Source organism: Schistocerca piceifrons, chromosome X, assembly GCF_021461385.2.
Source record: "Schistocerca piceifrons isolate TAMUIC-IGC-003096 chromosome X, iqSchPice1.1, whole genome shotgun sequence".
Lineage (NCBI taxonomy): Eukaryota > Metazoa > Arthropoda > Insecta > Orthoptera > Acrididae > Schistocerca > Schistocerca piceifrons.
In genome coordinates, this window is record NC_060149.1 from 253,763,564 (window position 1) to 253,785,340 (window position 21,777).

A 21,777-nucleotide genomic window follows, 5' to 3' on the forward strand; every position below is an offset into this window, starting at 1 on the left:
CTTACAGCCTCAATTCTGCCAGTACCTCATCTCCTACTTTCCAAACTTCACAGCTCTTCTGTGAACCTTGCAGAGGTAGGAGACAAGGTACAGGCAGAATTTAGGCTGTGAGGACGGGTCGCAAGTCGTGCTTGGATAGCTCAGATGGTAGAGCACTTGCCCGCGAAAGGCAGAGGTCCTGAGTTCGAGTCTTGGTTCGGCACACAGTCTTAATCTGCTAGGAAGTTTCATATCAGTGCACACACTGCTGCAGACTGAAAATCTCATTCTGGAAACATCCCCGAGGCTTTGGCTAATCCTTGTCTCTGCAATATCCTTTCTTCCACGAGTGCTAGTTCTGCAAGGTTTGCAGAAGAGCTTCTGTGAAGTTTGGAAGGTAGGAGATGAGGTACTGGCAGAATTGAGGCTGTGAGGACAGGTCGTGAGTTGTGCTTGGATAGCTCAGACGGTAGAGCACTTGCCCATGAACGGCAAAGGTCCTGAGTTCAAGTCTCGGTCCGGCACACAGTTTTAATATGCCAGGAAGATTCATTGGTATGCCCTTCCCTTTCTCCTGACTAAGAAGCCCAGTTAGAGGGGAACCTACAGTTTAATGTGGATTCCAAATCACAGTGTAACTTGACATTTTTCACATATACACACAGCTGACAAACTGAAATTTCTTGTTATTACAATAACATGACCAAGCCATTAAAAGCAATATTTCCCAGCTTTATCTGCAGCGTTGAAACTTATGCGGTTGTTCAATGCGATGTCTGGTTAACACACGGTCTAGTTACATTAATGTGACCACCACCTATGTTTTACGTCAATGTGCAATAACTATGCACAGATGGCAAGTGGCAGCATTAGCAGTGGAGGGTATATAAAGTGTGTTGGGGAGGGGCCTGGGGAGGTGAGAGGGGCAGCAAACAGTGCTCATATCATTGTAATGTGAAAACGGAACATTTCATCAGATGTCCAAAAGGGCTTTATCATTGACTTTTGTGCAATGTGTGGAAGCTTTTCTGAAATGGCTAAGTTTGTAAACTTTTTGCATGCCACCGTGGTTAAAGTATACCGTGCATGGTGAAATGGTGCTATCAGAAACTGATGCTGAGACAACTGTGGTGCGCCACAGATAACAGATGACAGGTGAATGACTGCTGTGGTGATGTGTACGGGTGAATAGACATGCAACAGTTAACCAGCTGACCACCCAGAAGAACCAGAGGACTACCAAGAGTGTCCGCTCAATGACCATTGCTGCGTATGGGCCTCTGCAGCAGACACGTGGTCTATGCACCCATACTGACTGCCGTTCATTGGTGACAAAGGCTGGAAATTGGATGTCGATACCACAACTGGATGTCCACTGAGTGGTGGCTGGTGGCCTTTTCAGATGAATCATGTTTTGTGCTCCATCGGACAGATGGTCATTGGATTGTACGGCATGAAACATCTGAAAGCAAACATCCCGCAACAACTGTCAGAAGGGTCCGCTGGAGGGAGGAGAATTATGGTCTGGGGAATATTTCTGTGGCATTCCATGGGTGATCTTGTTATTCTGGAAGGCACAATGGATCAACACAAGTATGCACCTATCCTTGGGAACCATGCAATTTGTTTTTCCTCAGCATGATGGCATCTACCAGCAGGACAATTCAATGTGCCACACAGTTTGCAGTGTATGTGTGTGGTTCAAGGAGCGCCAGGATGAGTTTACAAAGCTCCCTGGATTTAAACCCAATCGAGAATCTGTGGGACAACCTCAATCAGGCTTGTAACACCATGGATCTTCAACTGAGAAACCACTGGAGTCGGCATGGCTCCACATCCCTGTTGGTACTTTCCAGGACCTTATCAACTCTCTTCCACCATATCTTCACATCTTGCAGTGATCTACACTGCAAAAGGTGGTTATTGAGGCATTTGACAGATGGATTGGACAGTCTATTTTTGGACCACTTATGATACTTATCTTAATCCAGATTATTTGGCGTTCCCAGTATGGATTTATCCCCTTACACATAAGTGAGACTTTTTCCATTGATAAATGCAGCACCACAATTGGAGACCAATCTGCTTTCCCAACATAAATTCCATTCAAAATTTAAGAATTTACTGTCATTTATTTTTGTGTCAAGCTACCTTTTTATTCTAAGCTTTATAAGCACACTAGTACCATCAAAAAATGAGAGTAATTCTATGATCTTACCCTGAATGTTTTTGCAGTTAGCAAATATAGGGTTAACATTTACTTCTTTTGATCCGCAAGGGTGTGTATTGCTCCATAACAAACACAGGTGACACATTTAGAGTTCTGTGATGTACAAACTGTTTGTCGAGCCTTCAAAGGGGGTTTCTCTGACCTAAAAAATTTTCATGTGCATGCCACACTTACTCTGTTGCGTTTAATAACTGCTTCTTGTATGAAGTGAATGACTTAATGCCTAATCTGTACAAGCTAATATGGCTCTATCTAACAGTGAATGTCAAGAAACATGCATTTGTTACAGAATTTGTTGTGCCTTTGGTTTAAGCTTCCCACTGAGATACGAACTGGGGGACTGCAGTCGGTGTATGGAATGGTACAATAAATTGCAAACTGTGCCTCCACCCCATGAGTGTAAGCAGCCTTCTTTACTACTACTTCCAACTGCTGAAAGGAACTGACAGTATCCTCTGAAGCCAGGCAATAGGTCTCACTGCTGCCAATATGAGCCATAACTTGTGGCTGGCTGTATCCTCTAGGTTCAATACCTGTAACCAGAGACTCCTTCATATTCAGAACATGATCTGTCAGGAACATACTGTATGAGAGCTGAACTTTTCCTGATCTGACTGTTATTTCCCAGAGGGGATGCATTACCTGCCTCACAACTGAGCTCCCAATAGTGAGAAATTCCTTGCTCGATGCAAGTCCAAGCCTTGCAGAAAGACTGGACCTAGTTCCAAAGAGGTGAGGTGACTACTGCTGTTTTAGGTACCTTATCAGCAACAGTCACTGTCTCATAGGCGTTTTTAAGGTGTATGGGCACAACTAAGTGACAGGTGCCCAAATTAACCTTTAGCCCGGAGACATACAATTTCTGCACAGTCCACCAATCACTCACAGATAATAGCAATCCATCCCTTTTAAAATCAGTATTGTGTCACAAGAAGGCCCAGTTTTGAACCATTCTCTGCAACCTATTCTGCTAAGGGCAGCCAGTGAGATTTAGTCTTGTTTCAAGTGCACTGCCATGAGTGACAATGGACGTAAATAACTGCTGTCCTCCAGACTGTAGCCTTTAGTGCTCATACATTTTCATTCACTGCTGTCTGCAGCAACAATTTGAAAGGAGTATCAACATGTCACCATACATAAACAAACCTCATCCTCTACATAACTCCCTATTGCACACACTTTCTCCCCTACACTTAGAAACACTACATGACAGTGGTTCCCGACCTTTCTGAATTATTACCCGTGAGTGAGATCAGATATTAGCTAGTACCCCCCACCCCCAAATACTGGCTGTCTGGCATTCACTGGTGAAGGCTTAAAAGGTCAGACTACAGATCTACTTTGAGAAAACAGAACACGTTTCAAATCACAAAGATGCACCAAAAAAGATCAGGACAAAATATGATAACATCAGGGGAGTTTACAAATTCAAGTACCTTGGAGACTTGATAATGGGCAAATGGGGTACAGAAGGAAACTGAAGAACAAAGAAATCAAAAGACCGAGTAGAGCATTCTTGAGGAATGGAAACATCTACATCATGCCTATTACATAATGCAAAAGTGAGACATTACAACACTGTCATCATGCCAGAAACTGAAACACACCAGAAACATCCATCCTGGAGTGGAAAAGTGCACTAGGAAATATCAAGGAACCTGAGAGTGGAGTCAGCAGAAAAATCCTAGGGCCCAATAAGTTGGAAGGAGACTACAGATAGTGAAGAAAGCAAGAACCCAAACAGATATCTAAGGTAATACGTGACATGAAGAAATGCTGACTGAAATTTTATGGGCATATCAAGAGAATGCCAGACACCTGACAAATTAAACAGATATTTGAGTATACAGAAAGCATCAAAAACATGAAGTGGATTACTGAAGTCAGGAGAGATCTGAAGGATGGTGCAATAACAGAATCAGATATACATGACAGACAAACATTCAAGCACAAAGTACTCAAGTGGAAAGTGAGCCAAGAGGTCAAGAAATTCGAGTCAGGAACAACCTGGCTGGATTAAAGAAAGAAAATGCATAGTGAGAAGATGATAGAACTGTGGCACATAAGAAGAACTGTGGCACTTAAGAAAATATCACCTTAAGTGGACGCTTCACATGGTCCTCTTCTGGTCTACACATTAATAATAATAATAATAAGAATGTGCAAACACAATGGTAGTGTGATAGCAATTACATAGTTACCATAGTGTTGTACTGTCAATCAGCTTGTTTATTGTTGCGAAGTGAATAATGAAATAATTTCTGGTCTATTGTGGGAATTACTTACAACTAGGAGAAGACATTTTCATGAGATATGTAAGCATATGTGATACATATGGCACAATTATTTTACTGTCATAGGCATATGGTAGAAAGTGTGTGTGTAGTGGGTGGATTATGTAAGGAATATGTTCATACATTTGTTTCACAAGCTGTAACCTCCATCACTGTATCTCATGTATTAATACTAGTATTTGACATTAAAGATGTAATTATTGGTAACTTTCACAATTAGTATTACAATCTTATGAAATACTGATCCATTACAAATAATTTAGTTTTGCGGCCAAAATACAATTGAACCCTTTAGTTTTATCCCTCAGGTAATTCCATTTTACCCCTTAAGGGTAATTACCCCTTAAGGGGTAATTACCCCAGGTTAGGAATCACTGCTCTTTGAGGTGATGTGCACTATAGGACTGTAAGATGTCACTACAGTGTCAAAGTGCTCCCAGGCGGCATGTGAGGAAGGGCGCGCGCGTGCACACACACACACACACACACACACACACACACACAAAGAGAAAAAGGGGAGGGGGGGGGGAAGATAAGCTATGGAAAACGAGCAACAATCTAAAATATCTTTGCTGCACTTACCCTATGAAATAATAGCACGTAATCATGGTGTATAGAACACACAGACAGCAATTAGGGATTCAAAATCACTAATGTACACAGAAGGGGAGAAAGAATATTTCTATAGGACAAGAAAGAGGAAGGAAATTAACAGTATTGTTTTCAAAGTAACCATTCAATTTAATTAATTTAGGGAAATAATGGAAAACATAAACCTAGATGGCTGGACAGTGCTTATTTTAGAAGCACATGATGATGTAACTAATGTAAATACTCTGTAGGAACAAAGTTCTGTGGTTGCTAACCGTACGCAGCTAGTTACTGTCTATGGTGAATGGTTTTACATTACTTGTAACTCTTCAATGGTCCTTTTGATGTTATAATCATGCTACATTGCCATCAGCACTGGCATTAGCATGAAGCTACTACACTACAACACACTGAAGTGACAAAAGTCATGGGATAGCAATATGCACATATACAGATGGTGGTAGAATCATTTACATTAGATATAAAAGGGTTGTACATTGGCAGAGCTATAATTTGTACTCAGATGATTCATGTGAGAAAGTTTCCAATGTGATTCTGGCTGCATGATAAGAATCACCAGCCTCTGAACACAGAATAGTGGTTGGATATAGACGCATGAGACATTCCATTTTGGAAATCATTAGAGAATTTTTTATTCCGAGGTCCATAGTTACAGGTATTATCTCTCACCACGGACAACGCAGTGGCTGATAGCGTTTACTTAATGATGCTTCTGTACAGTTTTCAGTGTTAATAGACAACACTGCCTGAAATAACCACAGAAAGCAATGTGGGATGTACAACAAATGTATCCATTACAACAGCGAAGTGAAATATGACGTTAATGGGCTATGGCAGCAGATGTGTGATGCGAGTGCCTTTGCTAACAGTATAAAATCACCTGCAGCACCTCTCCTGGGCTTGTGAGTGTATTGGTAGCCCTGGATAACTGGAAAACAGTGGCCTGCACATATGAGTCTGGATTTCAGTTGGTAAGAGCTGACAGCAAGATTCACATGTGGGGCAGACCCTGCGAAGCCATGGACGCAATTCATTAACACAGCACTGTGCAAACCTGTGGTGGCTCCATAATGGTGTGGTGTGTGTTTACATGGATTGGACTGGGTCCTCTGGTCCAACTGAACTGATCATTGACTGGAAATGGTTATGTTCAGCTACTTTGAGACCCTTTGCGACCTTTCATGGACTTCATGTTCCCAAACAATGATGCCATGTCACTGGGCCATAATTGTTTGTGATTGGATTGAGGACATTCTGGACAATTCAAGTGAATGATTTAGCCACACACATTATCTAACATGAATCCACAGAATATTTATGGGACATAACAAGAGACATCAGTTCATCCACATAATCCAGCACTGGCAACACTTTCGTTATAGCAGCAGCAAAGCTCAATATTTCTGCAGAGGAGTTTCAACAACTTGTCGAGTCCATGCCACATGAAATTGCTGCACTACGCTGGGCAAAAACGTCTGACACAATATTACGAGGTATCGCGAGACTTCTCTCACCTCAGTGTATGTAACTTGAAAAAAAAATATAAAATACACACATTTCGTATTTCATATGGGTTTTGGGAGCAAAGTACTTTGAAGCATTCAAGTAATGGCAAAAAGACACACAAGAATTAACCAAGCTGTCTTTGGTTGTTTTTTGATTCTGTAAAGGGCCTTTAACACAATACAACATAGATAGTAGTTTACAGTTACAAGCCTAATTCAGATGTGAGAATAATATGCAGATTGTTGCTATCCTTTACTGGCAACAAATACCCACTGTTGAGGCAGAGCATTAGTCGAGCAATTCTGGCTGTAATGAATGACATTCTGGATATGTCAAGCAACATTTCAAAGTCGTCAATACTCTCTTTTATTATTCCACACACATATTCCAAAGAAATAAACAGAGGAACAGTGGAAGGTCTCAATAAGACTGTAATAACCTCAGGTATGCTGATGACAACATTCTGATGCTGATAATGAATATGGATTACAAATGCCTGTGAAAAGTGTGGAATGGCACTGAACACTTCTAAAACGAAATTTATCATTTAAAAGCACTGCTATATGTAAACAAGTGTGTATCAATGGAACATCATCACTGTGTACGGAAAAAAATTGGATACTTACAATGCACTCTATCTGAAAGGTTGAATACAATATCACTGCCTGGCAGGAACATAAACCTACATCCATATCTAAGTATATGAATCCTCAAATACTTTATTTTTAATTTCATATTGCAGTGAGTAAGCCTGAAAAGCTCATGATCAATTATAAGCTACATCCTATAAATGGTATGTTGTAGATAAAGACAACATCAAGAATACAAAGGCCACACCACACTACACCATGTAGGGGAAAAAATAATGAAAATAATAAAAATAACAATAATCAAAACTCTTCCCACAATAAAATATAAAAGTGTGGTACCAGATGTTAATGTAGGAGAGATCACAGAAGAAACATACCACTATGTTTCCTTACAGACTTGGGTTACAGTGGCCTTCAAATGTCTAGTGCAGATTGAGAGGGGGAGAGGAGGAGGCAAGTAACAAACTGATTGCATTGAAAATGTCTAAATTTATGATATTTCAAATGGTCAAAACAAAATTTGAAGCAGGTAGAGTATGATACAGTTTTTCTCTCTCACAAAAGTTCGTAGGAGGAATAGGCTATATAGCTTTATGATTCAGAATGAATACAGTTAACACAGTAAGACCTGGTGGCAACTGGTGTCAAATACGATGGCAGATGAAAGGAATACAGTGATCAGGTCAGAGTGAACAAGGATCAAAAGGAGAGAAAGTGAGGTGCGAATATACGAAGAAAAGCAGTGATCAGCAGACACATGAATTAGAAGCACTGGTAAAAATGGGGAAGCACTGGTAGAAATAGAGAACATCAGAGGAAAGAATGAAAAGGGATGAGACCAGGGGATGAGGCAACTAATGTGATTGCAAAATATGATGTTGAGTGAGGAGGTACTACTTTTAAGACATTTGATTTATATTTGAGAGGAATGGGTTCAAATCCAATATAACAATCCTTATATATATGTTTTTGTGATTTCCCAAAATTATCTCAGGTAAATGGCAGGTTGATTCTCCAACAAGACTATATCAGATTTCTTTCCTCATACTTATCCAATACAGCATGTTCTCAAGTATGGTTTATACAGGGAAAATGCTATTGCATTACACCCAGAAGATGTTAAACTGAGTAACCTCATACATCAACCATAGAAATCAAGGCCTCAAAGAATGTGATGAGAGCTGAACGTTAAGGTGTGTATTCACTAGCAAGTAACTTCTGCAAATGCTTAGACTAGCATAAAAACTTGTGACTGTTTAACTTCCGCAAGTTGCTTTGAGAAGTTAATTTTAGAAACTTGCTGCAAGTACTTACAGAAATGTTTCCACTATAGAGTTCGGTTGTGAGACAGGCTAGTAAAAGTTGGGTCTAGTGCAGCAGGGGATACAACCCGTCGGCTTTGGACAATGACGTCACAAGTCGCCAGAGAGCAGTTTACCATTTTCGCTTTTGCTGTTATGTTTCAGTTTCGTTTTTTTACTGATTGCTTAATAAAGTGGATCTGTTTATTCTATCTCGTGAGATTTTTTTTTAAAAAGCCAAAAAACACTTATCAGCCACTGAAGGGAGCTACAACACTAAGAAGAATCGCTTCTCGATTGGCCACTTGTGACGTCATTGTCCAAAGCCGACGGGTGTATCCCCTGCTACACTAGTCCCTAAAAGTTTGCAGCTTATCACCAATAGTACGAACGATACTAAGAAGTCAGTAGATACTAAGAGTCAGTAGATTTAACACAACAGTACTAAAAACTTATTCTATGTCATGCTTTGTACTACATAAAACGGAGGAAGAGGGGGGGGGGATGAGGGGGGGAAAGAGCAGAGCAAATGTCCACCTTACATTTCATAAAATTGATAGTGATGACAGAATGTTTAGGGTACTAAAATAATGTCTTCCTTTCAGGGAAACATTTTCCATAGTTTCTCTAACCCACATAGGCAAAATTAGCTGATCATTCTTTAAGTAAGTTCACACCCTGTTTTTATCTGAGAGAGATAAACATCCAAGTATAATAACCACCCTATAGTCAGTCAGAATGGCAAATTTTGAAAGATAAAAATAAAATAAAACACAGAAATAAAAAAAACTACAAGAATCTGATGGAGCAAAGATTTTATTGGGATGTCTTTTATTCATTTTAAATTCTTAATTTTATAATTAAATGAAATCACAGAGGCTAACCATTTGCAGTGCTCAAACCAAACTGCAGATATCTGGAGGGAAAAAAAAGTGTGGAAACATGAGGACTGATTTAAACAATAATCTCTCACTTAAAATATTTTTGAAAACTAGTACAAATTTTTACTATATTTCAATTATAATAAGTTCAGAACATAAAATGCATTCAAATTTCCTAGTTAATATTTCATCTACATGCATGTCACGCCATCCAAGAGAAATAGGATGTTTGCTAAAAAGAGCTCTAAATTACCCACGTACACATGTGTGCATACCTTTCATTTATTTTATTACGAAAATTAATGTCAAAGCCTTAAAAAAAATCTCATCTTTTAGGAAACATCTGTCTTTAAGGTTTGGGAAAAAATCACAACATAACAAGTAGATTTCTTTCTGTAATTTATGTCCGTGTATTCCCCCTTTTGTTCAGCTTCCTTAAATTCATTAATGTCATGCGACTGTGAATTATGGTTATATCCCTTAAATACATATACAGAGGTGATAAAACAAAGACATATATCTGTTGCATTGATTTAAAGAATAACAGCGTACGATATTCCTCCAAACAGATACAAGGAAACAACAACAATACAAGAAAGGGATATAGTATGCTAAAAAATGGGGTAAACTTGACAGGTCACAACCCATGCAGTACCCTGCACCATGCTACTACTTTTGAGAAAACGTATAACACAACCCACTAATACTTTGCTGGGCTGTTTTCTTATAACAATGCGGCAGATTATTTCATCAGAAGAATGTTCATTGTTGCTATTTCAAGAATACAACTTAGACAGCGTCCTTGTCAAATTAAAAACAAATAAGCAGAAATGTATAACTGGCAGTATGGTGCCGAAAGATTTCGTGAGCCGTCATCAAATTCGAATCCTCGCTCTTCATACTATATGAAAATGACGATGTTATGTAAAAGAACTATGCACTTACATGTGGCAATGTAAAACTCCAGTAAGTCACCGAACAACTTTAGTATGCCGCATCTTTCCGACGATTAGCGTCTGCACTTAAATAAGTTGTAAGCTGCACTCTCTCACTCAACATACGGGAATACTCATTAAAGCAATAAGGGTTGGCTATACCATGCATAGCTTTTAGTGTTTATTTATAATTCAGCACTTGTTAAACAACGTTATGGCGTTTATTCCCTTGTGTATTTGTGATTCACGAGTATATTTTATTCATAGGCTGAAACATCCGCGTAGTAAACATCACTTAAAGTGACTTCGTTATTTAGATTGTTTACATGAAAAAACTTTACTAACATTGTATGTATATAAACGTTCAGCGTTTCATGAAAACAATCAACCTACAACCGCCATTAGGAAGCACTATACAATATACACAGTGGATATCGATAGCCCATGTATTTTTGCTGCAAGCGTCGATATATTCCAACAAGGCACCTAAGTCGAAAGAAGCACGAGTCGATGTGACTCATTTGAAGACGGCCGCAAGATGGTCCTCCTGTCATTGTAGAGTCAACTGGTTTACATGGGGCTCCCAAAACCGGATTTCGTAAACCAATTTCCCAATACCGATCCTGGGTGGTTATGTTAACACTTCAAAATCGATTCTGGAAATCCGCTTGTAGTTGCCGGTTTTCCAGTTCCGCAAACGATTTTCGCTCCTATGTAAACGCAACCGGCTTTGAAATGTGCTTGGGCTGTCAGGTTTCGTCTTGTTTTTAAAAAATTTCGGTTAATATGAACGCAGTGGATTTTTTTTTACAGTGACGGACAAGTAGAAATATTAGGCTGTAGCTATTCACACCTCGTCTGACTGAAGAGGAATAGCGATTGTGCTGACTAAATCAGAAACTGTAACAGCTGTTTTCCAGGCGCCATATTTAACTGGGCTAGTAAATCCGCTTCAGAGCTCGACATGTAAACACGAGAGCAAAAACGGTTTTCGAAATTAAGTTTTCGTCTTCCGGAAGATGTGCTGCATGTAAATGTAGTGATTGCTTTACATACACATACATTGTGATATTATGAAAATTTCTCATTACTGAATTTTACTGCAGCTCTTAGCTGTAATTCCATACAATGTACAAGTCCGCAAAGAACATAAAAAATACTGGCACGAAAAAATGTGAAGAAATGAAAATATGCAGAGAAGTAGAAAAGCTCTTCCTCGTTATCAACATGACTAACAAGTAAGTCATCCATGAGGAAAGGGGGATCCATGCATAAATATGATTAGTCCACAGACAAGGACTATTTTTATCGTTGTGCTCATACAAATGAGAAGAAAACAACAGGGATCTCCCACTGTATTCAACAAAAAAAATGTTCAAATGTTTGTGAAATCTTATGTGACTTAACTGCTAAGGTCATCAGTCCCTAAGATTACACTCTACTTAACCTAAATTATCCTAAGGACAAACACACACACCCATGCCCGAGGGAGGTCTCGAACCTCCACCGGGACCAGCCACACAGTCGATGACTGCAGCACCTGAGACCGCTCAGCTAATCCCGCGCGGCTGTATTTAACAGTTTAACGATTTAAGTTCCACATACTTTAATAGATTACTTGTCATTTTCTTCTCTGGTCCTTGTTAATAGAGTGCACACTTGTGTGAGTGTGTTCTTCTACCCCTCTGCCCTCACACCCATTCATATGTTTACAATGTCAGTGACTTGTATGGTATACTTTTAAATGGTTTTGTATATTTATATTTCCTGATAAAAAAGGGAAGCACCCAGAAGACAAGGTCGCATGTCGATACTTTGCACACATACACACCCTCAGATGGTATGAAAATGCAGTTCCCTGTGACACATAGAATTGCCAGCATAGTGCATTAGCTTAGTTCGTTTTTAGTGTCATTACCAGGGCAGGTAGAATATATCAGGGGTGTGAACAGCGTCAGATGTTGAGTGATCACTGTGAATGATACTGTGTACTCATGTGAGATATCATTATCAGCACTTGATGGATTTTGAACAGGGTCTCACTATAGATCTCCATCTGGCTAGCTGGTTTAATGGTGCAATATCCAGCTATGTGGGGCTTTTGAATGTGACAGTGGCCCAGTGTTGGACTGCATGAGAACATGAAGCCAGGCATACTCATCCTCAAGGTTATGGTCGACCATGTCTAATCACCACAAGAAGGAATCACAATACTGTGCACTAAGCACACTTTGTAACCCCTTTACATCTGTGCCTGGCACGTGAGAACAAGTAATGTGCTCATTGCAACATTCTGTGTCATCCTATACCATCGGCGAGAGACTAGCACCAGCCGGACAGGGGATTTACTGCCCCATGCATAGCCTGCCATGAATATGCCTGTGTTGTGAGTGGTGCAGTGACTAGGAAGATGGATTGCTAATGAATGACACCACATTGTGTTCAGCGATGATTCACGCTTTTGCACTCACTGGATGATCATTATTGGTAAGTATGGAGAGTTCACATTCTTCCAATATTTTGGAGAGGCACAGCGGTGTTCCTGCTGGTACTGTCATGTGGGGAGCCATAGGATACGACATGGCTGGTAGTGACTGAGAGAACTCTGATGGCACAATGTCATGTCACTGACATCTTGTGCCCTTGTGTGTTATCTCTCATGCAGTGGTATCGTGGTGCCATTTATCAACAGAACAATACTCATCCACACATGGCATGTGTCTCTATGAGCTGTCTGCATAATGTTGAAGTACCTGCTCATGTCCTTGACAGAACATGTGTGGGGGTTAGCTCAGCTGTCAACTTCATCCCAGTGCCAATATTCAAGAAATCAAGAACCAGTTGCAACAGTTTCCGACGAGATTGCTCAAGAGAGGATACAATGGATTTGTTACATCGTTCTCAGTCGAATCAGTACATGGATCCAGGCCCGAGGGGGTGCACCATCACACTGTTAAGTGTCCTCCTAATGACAAGTCTTAGTATTTCATTCGATTTCGTAATCACTGAAATAACATGGCTTCAAATGGCTCTGAGCACTATGGGACGTAACTTCTGAGGTCATCAGTCCCCTAGAACTTAGAACTACTTAAACCTAACTAACCTAAGGACATCACACACATCCATGCCTGAGACAGGATTCTAACCTGCGACCGTAGCGGTCGCGTGGTTCCAGACTGTAGCGCCTAGAACCGCTCGGCCACCCCGGCTGACACTGAAATAACATCACATGCCCTCTTGACCCATAAAGTTTCATTTCATTCTTCCTCAACTTGTGGGTGCTTTACTTGTTCTGTCAGGCAATATATTAAAAACTTATTACTCTTTTTGTATTTCTTTGAAATTTGCCTCAGGTAGTGTGCAGCATTTGTTGATTTTAATGGTTTAGGGATGAATGACTGTTTTAAATGTTGATATTATCGTTGTGATGTGATGTACATCATGTTTATTGAACACAGGGCACAAGAACAGTTTACACTAACTACAAGTCCAAAGCACAGATTTGAGTCTAAGACATAGTCATCAGTAACCTGCAATCGAAAATCAGTCCAATACAATAATCCATGTGTCTGTAGCGTGTGCAGTAACTGGGTGTCAGAAATGCATAAACAGTGTAGAACTAGTCTTTTACATTATTCAAAAACTTCTTTACAAAACAGTAATGTACATTAAGGATAAACCGAATGAGGTACCTCAGGATATCCATGGTTTCCCTAAATTACTTCAGACAATAGCCAGTATGGTTCTTATTTTAAGGCTGCAGCCGACTACCTGTCCAACCCATGTCAAACTAGAATTGCATGTAAATGCCTGTGTATATGAACTATGTTATTTTTGTTGTTCTTAAATTTTAATACCATGACGTGTTCAGTATCCTAGTAAAAGTGATTTTAGGATGAATAAAACTGCTACTACCACCACCACCATAGTGAGTCTGTGTGAGATGGGTAAAAGTCGTCATCTGTGATGTGGTCAGAGCATAACATAATAAGATTAAGCAAGCAACCACATACGCCTGCTTGTGCTTTGCTGTGCAGGCATACATCTGCCTAGGAGAACACTGGTTAGTACTAAATGACCCGACATTTAGTCATAGGGTGTGTCCACCGTCTGGAGCACTGCCTGTGGTGTGATCTGTCAAACCTTGTCATCTGCATCACTGTGACTGTTGTTGATGGATGCAGCATTTATCAGCAAAAATATTTTGAAGATTGTTGTTGGTTTTACTAAAATATGAAAACTCCAAGGGCGTACTGAAAAGTAATATCTCCAAATTTTTGATGTAGATCCTCTTAAAGCCCTATAAATAAAACAAACATTATTATCTTCTACACATTTATTCCTCATCTGTAGATATTTATTCCTCAACATAATCACCCTGGTAACAAACACATTTCTCCCAACGAGAGACCAGTTTGTTTATATAAAGAGGTCGTTGCTATTATTTCTGGAGGTAGTGAACCAACTGAAGATTCTGATGAAAATGTTGGAGATTGGAATACTCTACTTCCCGAAGTTCCTGACATCTTAAATCAGAATGTTTTCAAGTAAGTATATATAATCTAGCACATGTTTGCAAAAACTTTAGTGACAGTACTAATAATAATAATAATAATAATAATAATAATATGTAAGTATATACCAGTATGTAAAATAGTAATCCCATTTTTTCAGGTAGAGAAATGGAAACGAAAGATGGGGAAATAATCGTGTTAGATTACATGGGAGATAACAAGCACGGAATATACTGAAGACATCTCCAGGTCCCATGAGGCATACTGTAAGGAACGTAAATACTGTGCAGTCAGCATTTGAATTATTTATGAAGCCCAGCATTTTCCAGATTGTTTTGAAGTGGACCAACAAAGAAGATAAGATTACTTTCGGTAATAAATGGACAGATCTTGACAGAGAAGAATCTGAATACTTTCTGGGCCTGCTTATTATTGTGGGAGTGTACAAAGGTGACAATGAGGGCATAGTGAATTTATGGAACGAAGAGCATGGCGGACCTATTTTCAATATGATGAACAACTGTAACTTTTATGGGTAGGGGTAGGTGTACATTCTGCCAGTACATCCCCTCATAACCTGGAAAATATGGTATAAAGGTATGGGTTGCATGTGACATACTAATTACTATGTCACTCACCTGCAGGTGTACACAGGAAAGGGCGAAGGCCAGCCTAGAGGAATAAGTCAGGAAAAGAGAGTAGTGTTAGAGTTGACAGGACATTTACCTGGGAGTGGTAGAAATATCACAACAGATAATTTCTTTACTGGTTTGGACTAGGCAAGGGAACTAGAATGAAAACAAATGACTGCTAGGAACACTAAGAAAAAGTCGTCGTGAACTACCTGCAGAATTTATCGAAGCAAGGAGAAGAACTGCAGCTTCACGTCTCTTCGGATTCCAGGAATCAGCTACAATAGCGTTCTACTGCCCAAAAAAGGGTGAGATAGTGATATTGCTGAGTACTATGCATTTCAGAGAGGAAACAGGTGACGGCTAGTCAGGACCTACACCACAAAACATATGACAAGAAGATGGCCCATGGTTACTTTTTTGTAATATTTTGGATATTAGTGCTCTAAATGCTTTCATAATTTGCTGGACTTAAATCCTGACTGGCACAAAAAAAACTACAAAAGAAGAGGGTTTATTCTGGAACGGGGAACAAGTCTAGTACAAAAAAACAGAAGTCGGCGCAGCAAAGCTTCTCTTCTTCGTCCTTCTTCAGCAGAAGTGCATACGGGGGCAAAACGTGGACGGTGCTCCCTATGCGATCGTTCAGCGGATAGAAAACATTCAGAAACGTGCAGAAGATGCTTTTCTTTTGTCTGTAAACAACATTAAGAGATTCTTTGTTTTAAATACAAAGAGTTGCTTTGTTTTAAACGTAAGGATCTATAAGATCAAGGATTAAGACAAGATCTGTAAGTGGTTATATACATAGTTTGCCTGGTTTCAGTCAGTTCATTAAAATAAACAAAATACTGCCAATATGAAACTTCCTGGCAGATTAAAACTGTGTGCCCGACCGAGACTCGAACTCGAGACCTTTGCCTTTCGCGGGCAAGTGCTCTACAATCTGAGCTACCTAAGCACGACTCACGCCCCGTACTCACAGCTTTACTTCTGCCAGTATCTCGTCTCCTACCTTCCAAACCCACCTACTGCCAATATATCCTGTGTTAATTACTTTGGGTCATATTGACCCCAGCGGTACTCAGTGTAACAAAAAAAATCCTGGTAGTAGGAGGGTTACCTGCATTAAAGGTGAAAAGGACATATTTGTGCTTTCCATAGTAAGTAGTGAGTTTAGTAAAAGAAATTTGCCATTGTGGCATAGGTGAGTGTGGAGATAGGATTTATAGTATCCTTCGATAATGGTGCTGTTAACTGAGTTCTTTGTATAGAGTATATCAAACATCTCAAGGCATTGCGATACAATACAGACGAAAAGTGAACGTATCTATGTTACGTTTCCAGAATGAGATTTTCACTCTGCAGCAGAGTGTGCGCTGATATGAAACTTCCTGGCAGATTAAAACTGTGTGCCGGACCGAGACTCGAACTCGGGACCTTTGCCTTTCGCGGGCAAATGCTCTACCATCTGAACTACCCAAGCACGACTCATGCCCCGTCCTCAGAGCTTTACTACTGCCAGTACCTCGCCTCCTGCCTTCCAGACTTTACAGAAGCTCTCCTACGAAGGAGAGTTTGGAAGGTAGGAGGCGAAGTATTGGCAGTAGTAAAGCTGTGAGGACGGGACGTGAGTCGTGCTTGGGTAGCTCAGATGGTCGTTGTTGTGGTGTGCCGGCACGGTAGCTCAGCGTGTTCGGTCAGAGGGTTTAGCTATCCTCTGTAATTAAAAAAAAGAAAACTGAGTCAACGGATCAACGAACAACCTGAACTAGTGTCATCGGATGTCCGCCACGAACGAAGCCAACGAACAATATAGAACAAAATTGTTGAGGTCATCTTTGGACAGAGCCCCTCAAAGTCAGCAAGTCAAGCTGCTATGGAAATGGTACTGTCACATCACACAGTAATGACCATTTTAAAAAATGAGTTTTTTTAAATAATAAAAAAAAATGGTAGAGCACTTGCCCGCGAAAGGCAAAGGTCCCGAGTTCGAGTCTCGGTCCGTCCGTAGCGGCCACGCGGTTCCACACTGAAGCGCGTAGAACCGCACGACCACACCGGCCGGCCAGCTGTGCTGCCTCTCGATCTTTTCCATCTGCTTTGCCATGCACAAACACCATATCGGTTTGTTCCTGACATGAATATCGGGCCATTCTGCTGCTTACAGTACGCTGCATGAATCACACAGCCTGCAACACACAAGGAACACATGATACATGCCTGGACACATTTTTATAGGATCTTTTTCCTTCATTTTCAGTTAGGAGTGTGTCCCTGCAGTTTGCAGGTTTGATTAATGTTCACCACGTATTTTGATATAACGGAAAGTTACATTCAATGTATGGTGACTGTTGATGTTATCAGTTATGTAAATTGGTCAGCCTTCTCCCAAACACACAGATTGCTCAATTTATAATTATTGCTCTTGCACAAGGAAGGTCATAACATGGTGCGCCTTTCAATCAATGCAAAAATGCCGAAAAGACAGGTACAGGGGCAAGTAAGTGATCATGGAACAAGAAAATCAACTAAACTGTCGCTCAAGAGAAGAAAGGCAACTGAATATCATGAGATTTCTACACAATTTTATGCAGACTATACGAAAGAGCTTTCTCCACTTCTAGCATCAGTTCGTTGTAAGTCATTGGAGCTAGTAAGGGTTCCAAGCGATTGGAAAAAGCAACACTTACTCCCATTTTCAAGAATAGTCATCGGACAGATGCACATATTTATAGACCTATATTGACGACATCAGTCTGTTGTAGAATTATGGAATACATTTTATTCTCGCACATTATCACTTTTTTGCAAAATAAATACCTCCATTGTAGGAATTAACAGAGGTTCCATAAATTCATGTGACCCAGGGGTAGTAGATTTCCAGGAAACAATTGACACAGTTTCAACACAATTCCACACAATTATGTCGTGAACAAAATGTTGGGTTATGGAATATTGGGTCAGTTTTGTAACAGGATCCAGGATTTTATAGCAGACGAGGATTTTTATAGTAGACAGAATTGAAAACGTCGTTCTTGACAGGATGGAATAAATGGCTGTGATAGTAAAGGGAAGGACAATTAACAATTAGGGTTAATACATCACATCGACGACAACGTCATTAGAAATGGAGTAGAATTTCGGTTCGGTGAAGGAAATCTGCTGTGCCTATTTCCAGGAACCGCCCCAACATTTGTCCTAAGAGATCAATGGAAAACACATGAAACCTAAATCTGGATGGCTCAAAATCCATCCCAAATATGTGTCCCGTGTCTTACCCCTGTCGATCCCCGCTTTGTAGGATTTAATAATAATACTGGGAGTACTAAAACGGAATGTTATAGGAACATTAGTGTACATGATATACGAGTGGGGTCATAAACTCAAGTGATTCATCCATAGTGCCATATAACGTCTCAGAGATATCGAGAGCCGTACCATGGGTGAAACCATGTGACATGGGTATCTGTGGAGATGCCAGACTAACATATGGTTCCTGAATGGGACAACAGACTTTTCAGTGTTGCAGGGATAACACTTCAGATGATGGGCTGGTCCAGCCTTGTAACATTAGCAAACAAGGCTTTACTGTGATGGTACTGCAAACACCTCGGAACAAGCAGAAACTACAACCATTATGTTTTATGACTACACTACTGGCCATTAAAATTGCTACACCAACAAGAAAAGCAGATGATAAACGGGTACTCATTGGACAAATATATTATACTAGAACTGACATGTGATTACATTTTCACGCAATTTCGGTGCATAGATCCTGAGAAATCAGTACCCATAACAACACCCTCTGGCCGTAATAACGGCCTTGGTACGCCTGGGCATTGAGTGAAACAGAGCTTGGATGGCGTGTACAGGTACAGCTGCCCATGCAGCTTCAACACGATACCACAGTGCATCAAGAGTAGTGACCTCTGTATTGTGACGAGCCAGTTGCTCGGCCACCATTGACGAGACGTTTTCAGTTGGTGAGAGATCTGGAGAATGTGCTGGCCAGGGCAGCAGTTAAACATTTTCTGTATCCAGAAAGATACGAACAGGACCTGAAACTTGCGGTCGTGCATTATCCTGCTGAAATGTATTGTTTCGCAGGGATCGAACGAAGGGTAGAGCCACGGGCCATAACACATCTGAAATGTAACGCCCACTGTTCAAAGTGCCGTCAATGCGAACAAGAGGTGACCGAGACATGTAACCAATGGCACCCCATACCACCACGCCGGGTGATACGCTAGTATGGCGATGACGAATACACGCTTCCAATGTGCGTTCACAGCGATGTCGCCAAACACGGATGCGGCCATCATGATGCTGTAAGCAGAACCTGTATTCATCCGAAAAATGACGTTTTACCATTCGTGCATCCAGGTTCGTCGCTGAGTACACCATCACAGGCGCTCCTGTCTGTGATGCAGTGTCAAGGGTAACCGCAGCCATGGCCTCTGAGCTGATAGTCCATGCTGCTGCAAACTTCGTCGAACTGTTCGTGCAGATGGTTGTTGTCTTGCAAACGTCCCCATCTGTTGACTCAGGGATCGAGACGTGGCTGCACGATCCGTTACACCCATGCGGATAAGATGCCTGTCATCTCGACTGCTAGTGATATGAGGCCGTTGGGATCCAGCACGGCGTTCCATATTACCCTACTGAACCCACCGATTCCATATTCTGCTAACAGTCATTGGATCTTGACCAATGCAAGCAGTAATGTCGCGATACGATAAACCGCAATCGCGATAGGCTACAATCCGACCTTTATCAAAGTCGGAAACGTGATGGTACCCATTTCTCCTCCTTACACGAGGCATCACAACAACGTTTCACTAGGCAACGCCGGTCAAGTGCTGTTTGTGTATGAGAAATCGGTTGGAAACTTTCCTCGTGTCAGCACGTTGTAGGTGTCGCCACCGGCGCCATCCTTGTGTGAATGCTCTGAAAAGCTAATCATTTGCATATCACAGCATCTTCTTCCTGTCGGTTAATTTTCGCGTTTGTAGCACGTTATCTTCGTGGTGTAGCAATTTTAATGGCCAGTAGTGTATATTTAGCTTTATTAAATGGCTTAATAATGATTACATCCTCTTGTGTAAAATATTCCAGTGATAAAATAGTCCACTATTTGGATCTCCAGGTGGGGACTATTCGGGAACAGAGCCACGTGTTGTGAACTGATAGTCCACTGTTGCCTTCTATGGGTTTGCCGTCCTGTACCAGGCTGTCCTATCGCTCGCTCTTCTGCCAACCCACTTAAGTCTGACGAGCACGTGGAGACGCAATGCTGGCCTGGAAAGCCCCTCCCCCCCAGCCGTAGGTCACGATCTGGCCTGGCCATCGGTACAATGCTCACTCCATGTGCTACGTCTGCATCTGTGTTGTAGGGCTCATCTCTTCTACTTCTTGAATGACAATAAACTTTTATGTAACTTACCGAAGTTTCTAGGATAAACTAAGGCTGCAAGAGCTATTTTGCCATAGTGTAAGCAAACACATGTACTTTTACGTTTCCATACAGTAGATTTGAAGAATATAATTTCTTTTCTGTTCTTCTTTTTCTTGTGCCTTTGTACCACAGCGGCACAGATTTACAGATTTAAGGGGTGGCTGCATGCTCTTCCTGTCGCCACTCCGTTAGCCCCGTGTACCTCAACTGTCTGCATGAAGCGTTGTTTATGTGAAAGTGAGCGGGAGTTTTTGAAATGTTTACGAATCGTGTTACTGAGGCGAGAGCTGGTAACCAGCTAGTGGGATGTGAGAATCCACCTAATGGCGCACCTCTGAAATGACTCCTTAAACTCATGGCTGTCAGGGCTGGTTAACGAAATATAATATTAAAAAATCCACTGTAGTCTGTATTTACATGAAAGGAAACTATAGAATTTTTCACTAAACAATTTTGTTAAGAATTTTACTAAATATGCTTAGGTGACAAAAGTCATGGAATACGTCCTAATATCGTGTCAGACATCCTTTTGCCCGGTAGAGTGCAGTAACTCGACGTGGCATGAACTCAACAAGTCATTAGAAGTCCCCTGCAGCAATATTGACACATGTTGCCTCTATAGCCGTCCGTAATTGCGAAAGTGTGGCCACTGCAAGATCTTGTGTACGAAATGACCTCTCGATTATGTCCCGCAAATGTTCTGTGGGATTCTCATCGGTCGATCTGGGTGACCAAATCATTCTCGAACAATTGTGGCCCAGTGACATGGCGCATTGTCATCCACAAAAATTCTATCGTTGTTTGGGAACACGAAGTCCATGAATGGCTGCCAATGGTCTCCA

The 21,777-nt window shown here is 40.9% G+C and overlaps 1 protein-coding gene across 3 annotated transcripts in view; it reads right to left on the bottom strand.

Moving 5' to 3' along the window:
• Positions 1–10,711, bottom strand: part of LOC124722475 (zinc finger protein 492-like) — a 42,610-nt gene extending 31,899 nt beyond the window's left edge. For 2 of the 3 annotated variants that reach the window (XM_047247633.1, XM_047247631.1), the window contains exon 1: positions 10,339–10,655. Coding sequence is in view for 2 of the 3 variants with exons in the window: in XM_047247631.1 (XP_047103587.1) it covers positions 10,339–10,340 (2 nt within the window). In the remaining variant the exon portion in view is untranslated. The other variant, XM_047247632.1, reaches the window with a different exon arrangement.
• Between the last annotated feature and the right edge of the window lie 11,066 nt (positions 10,712–21,777).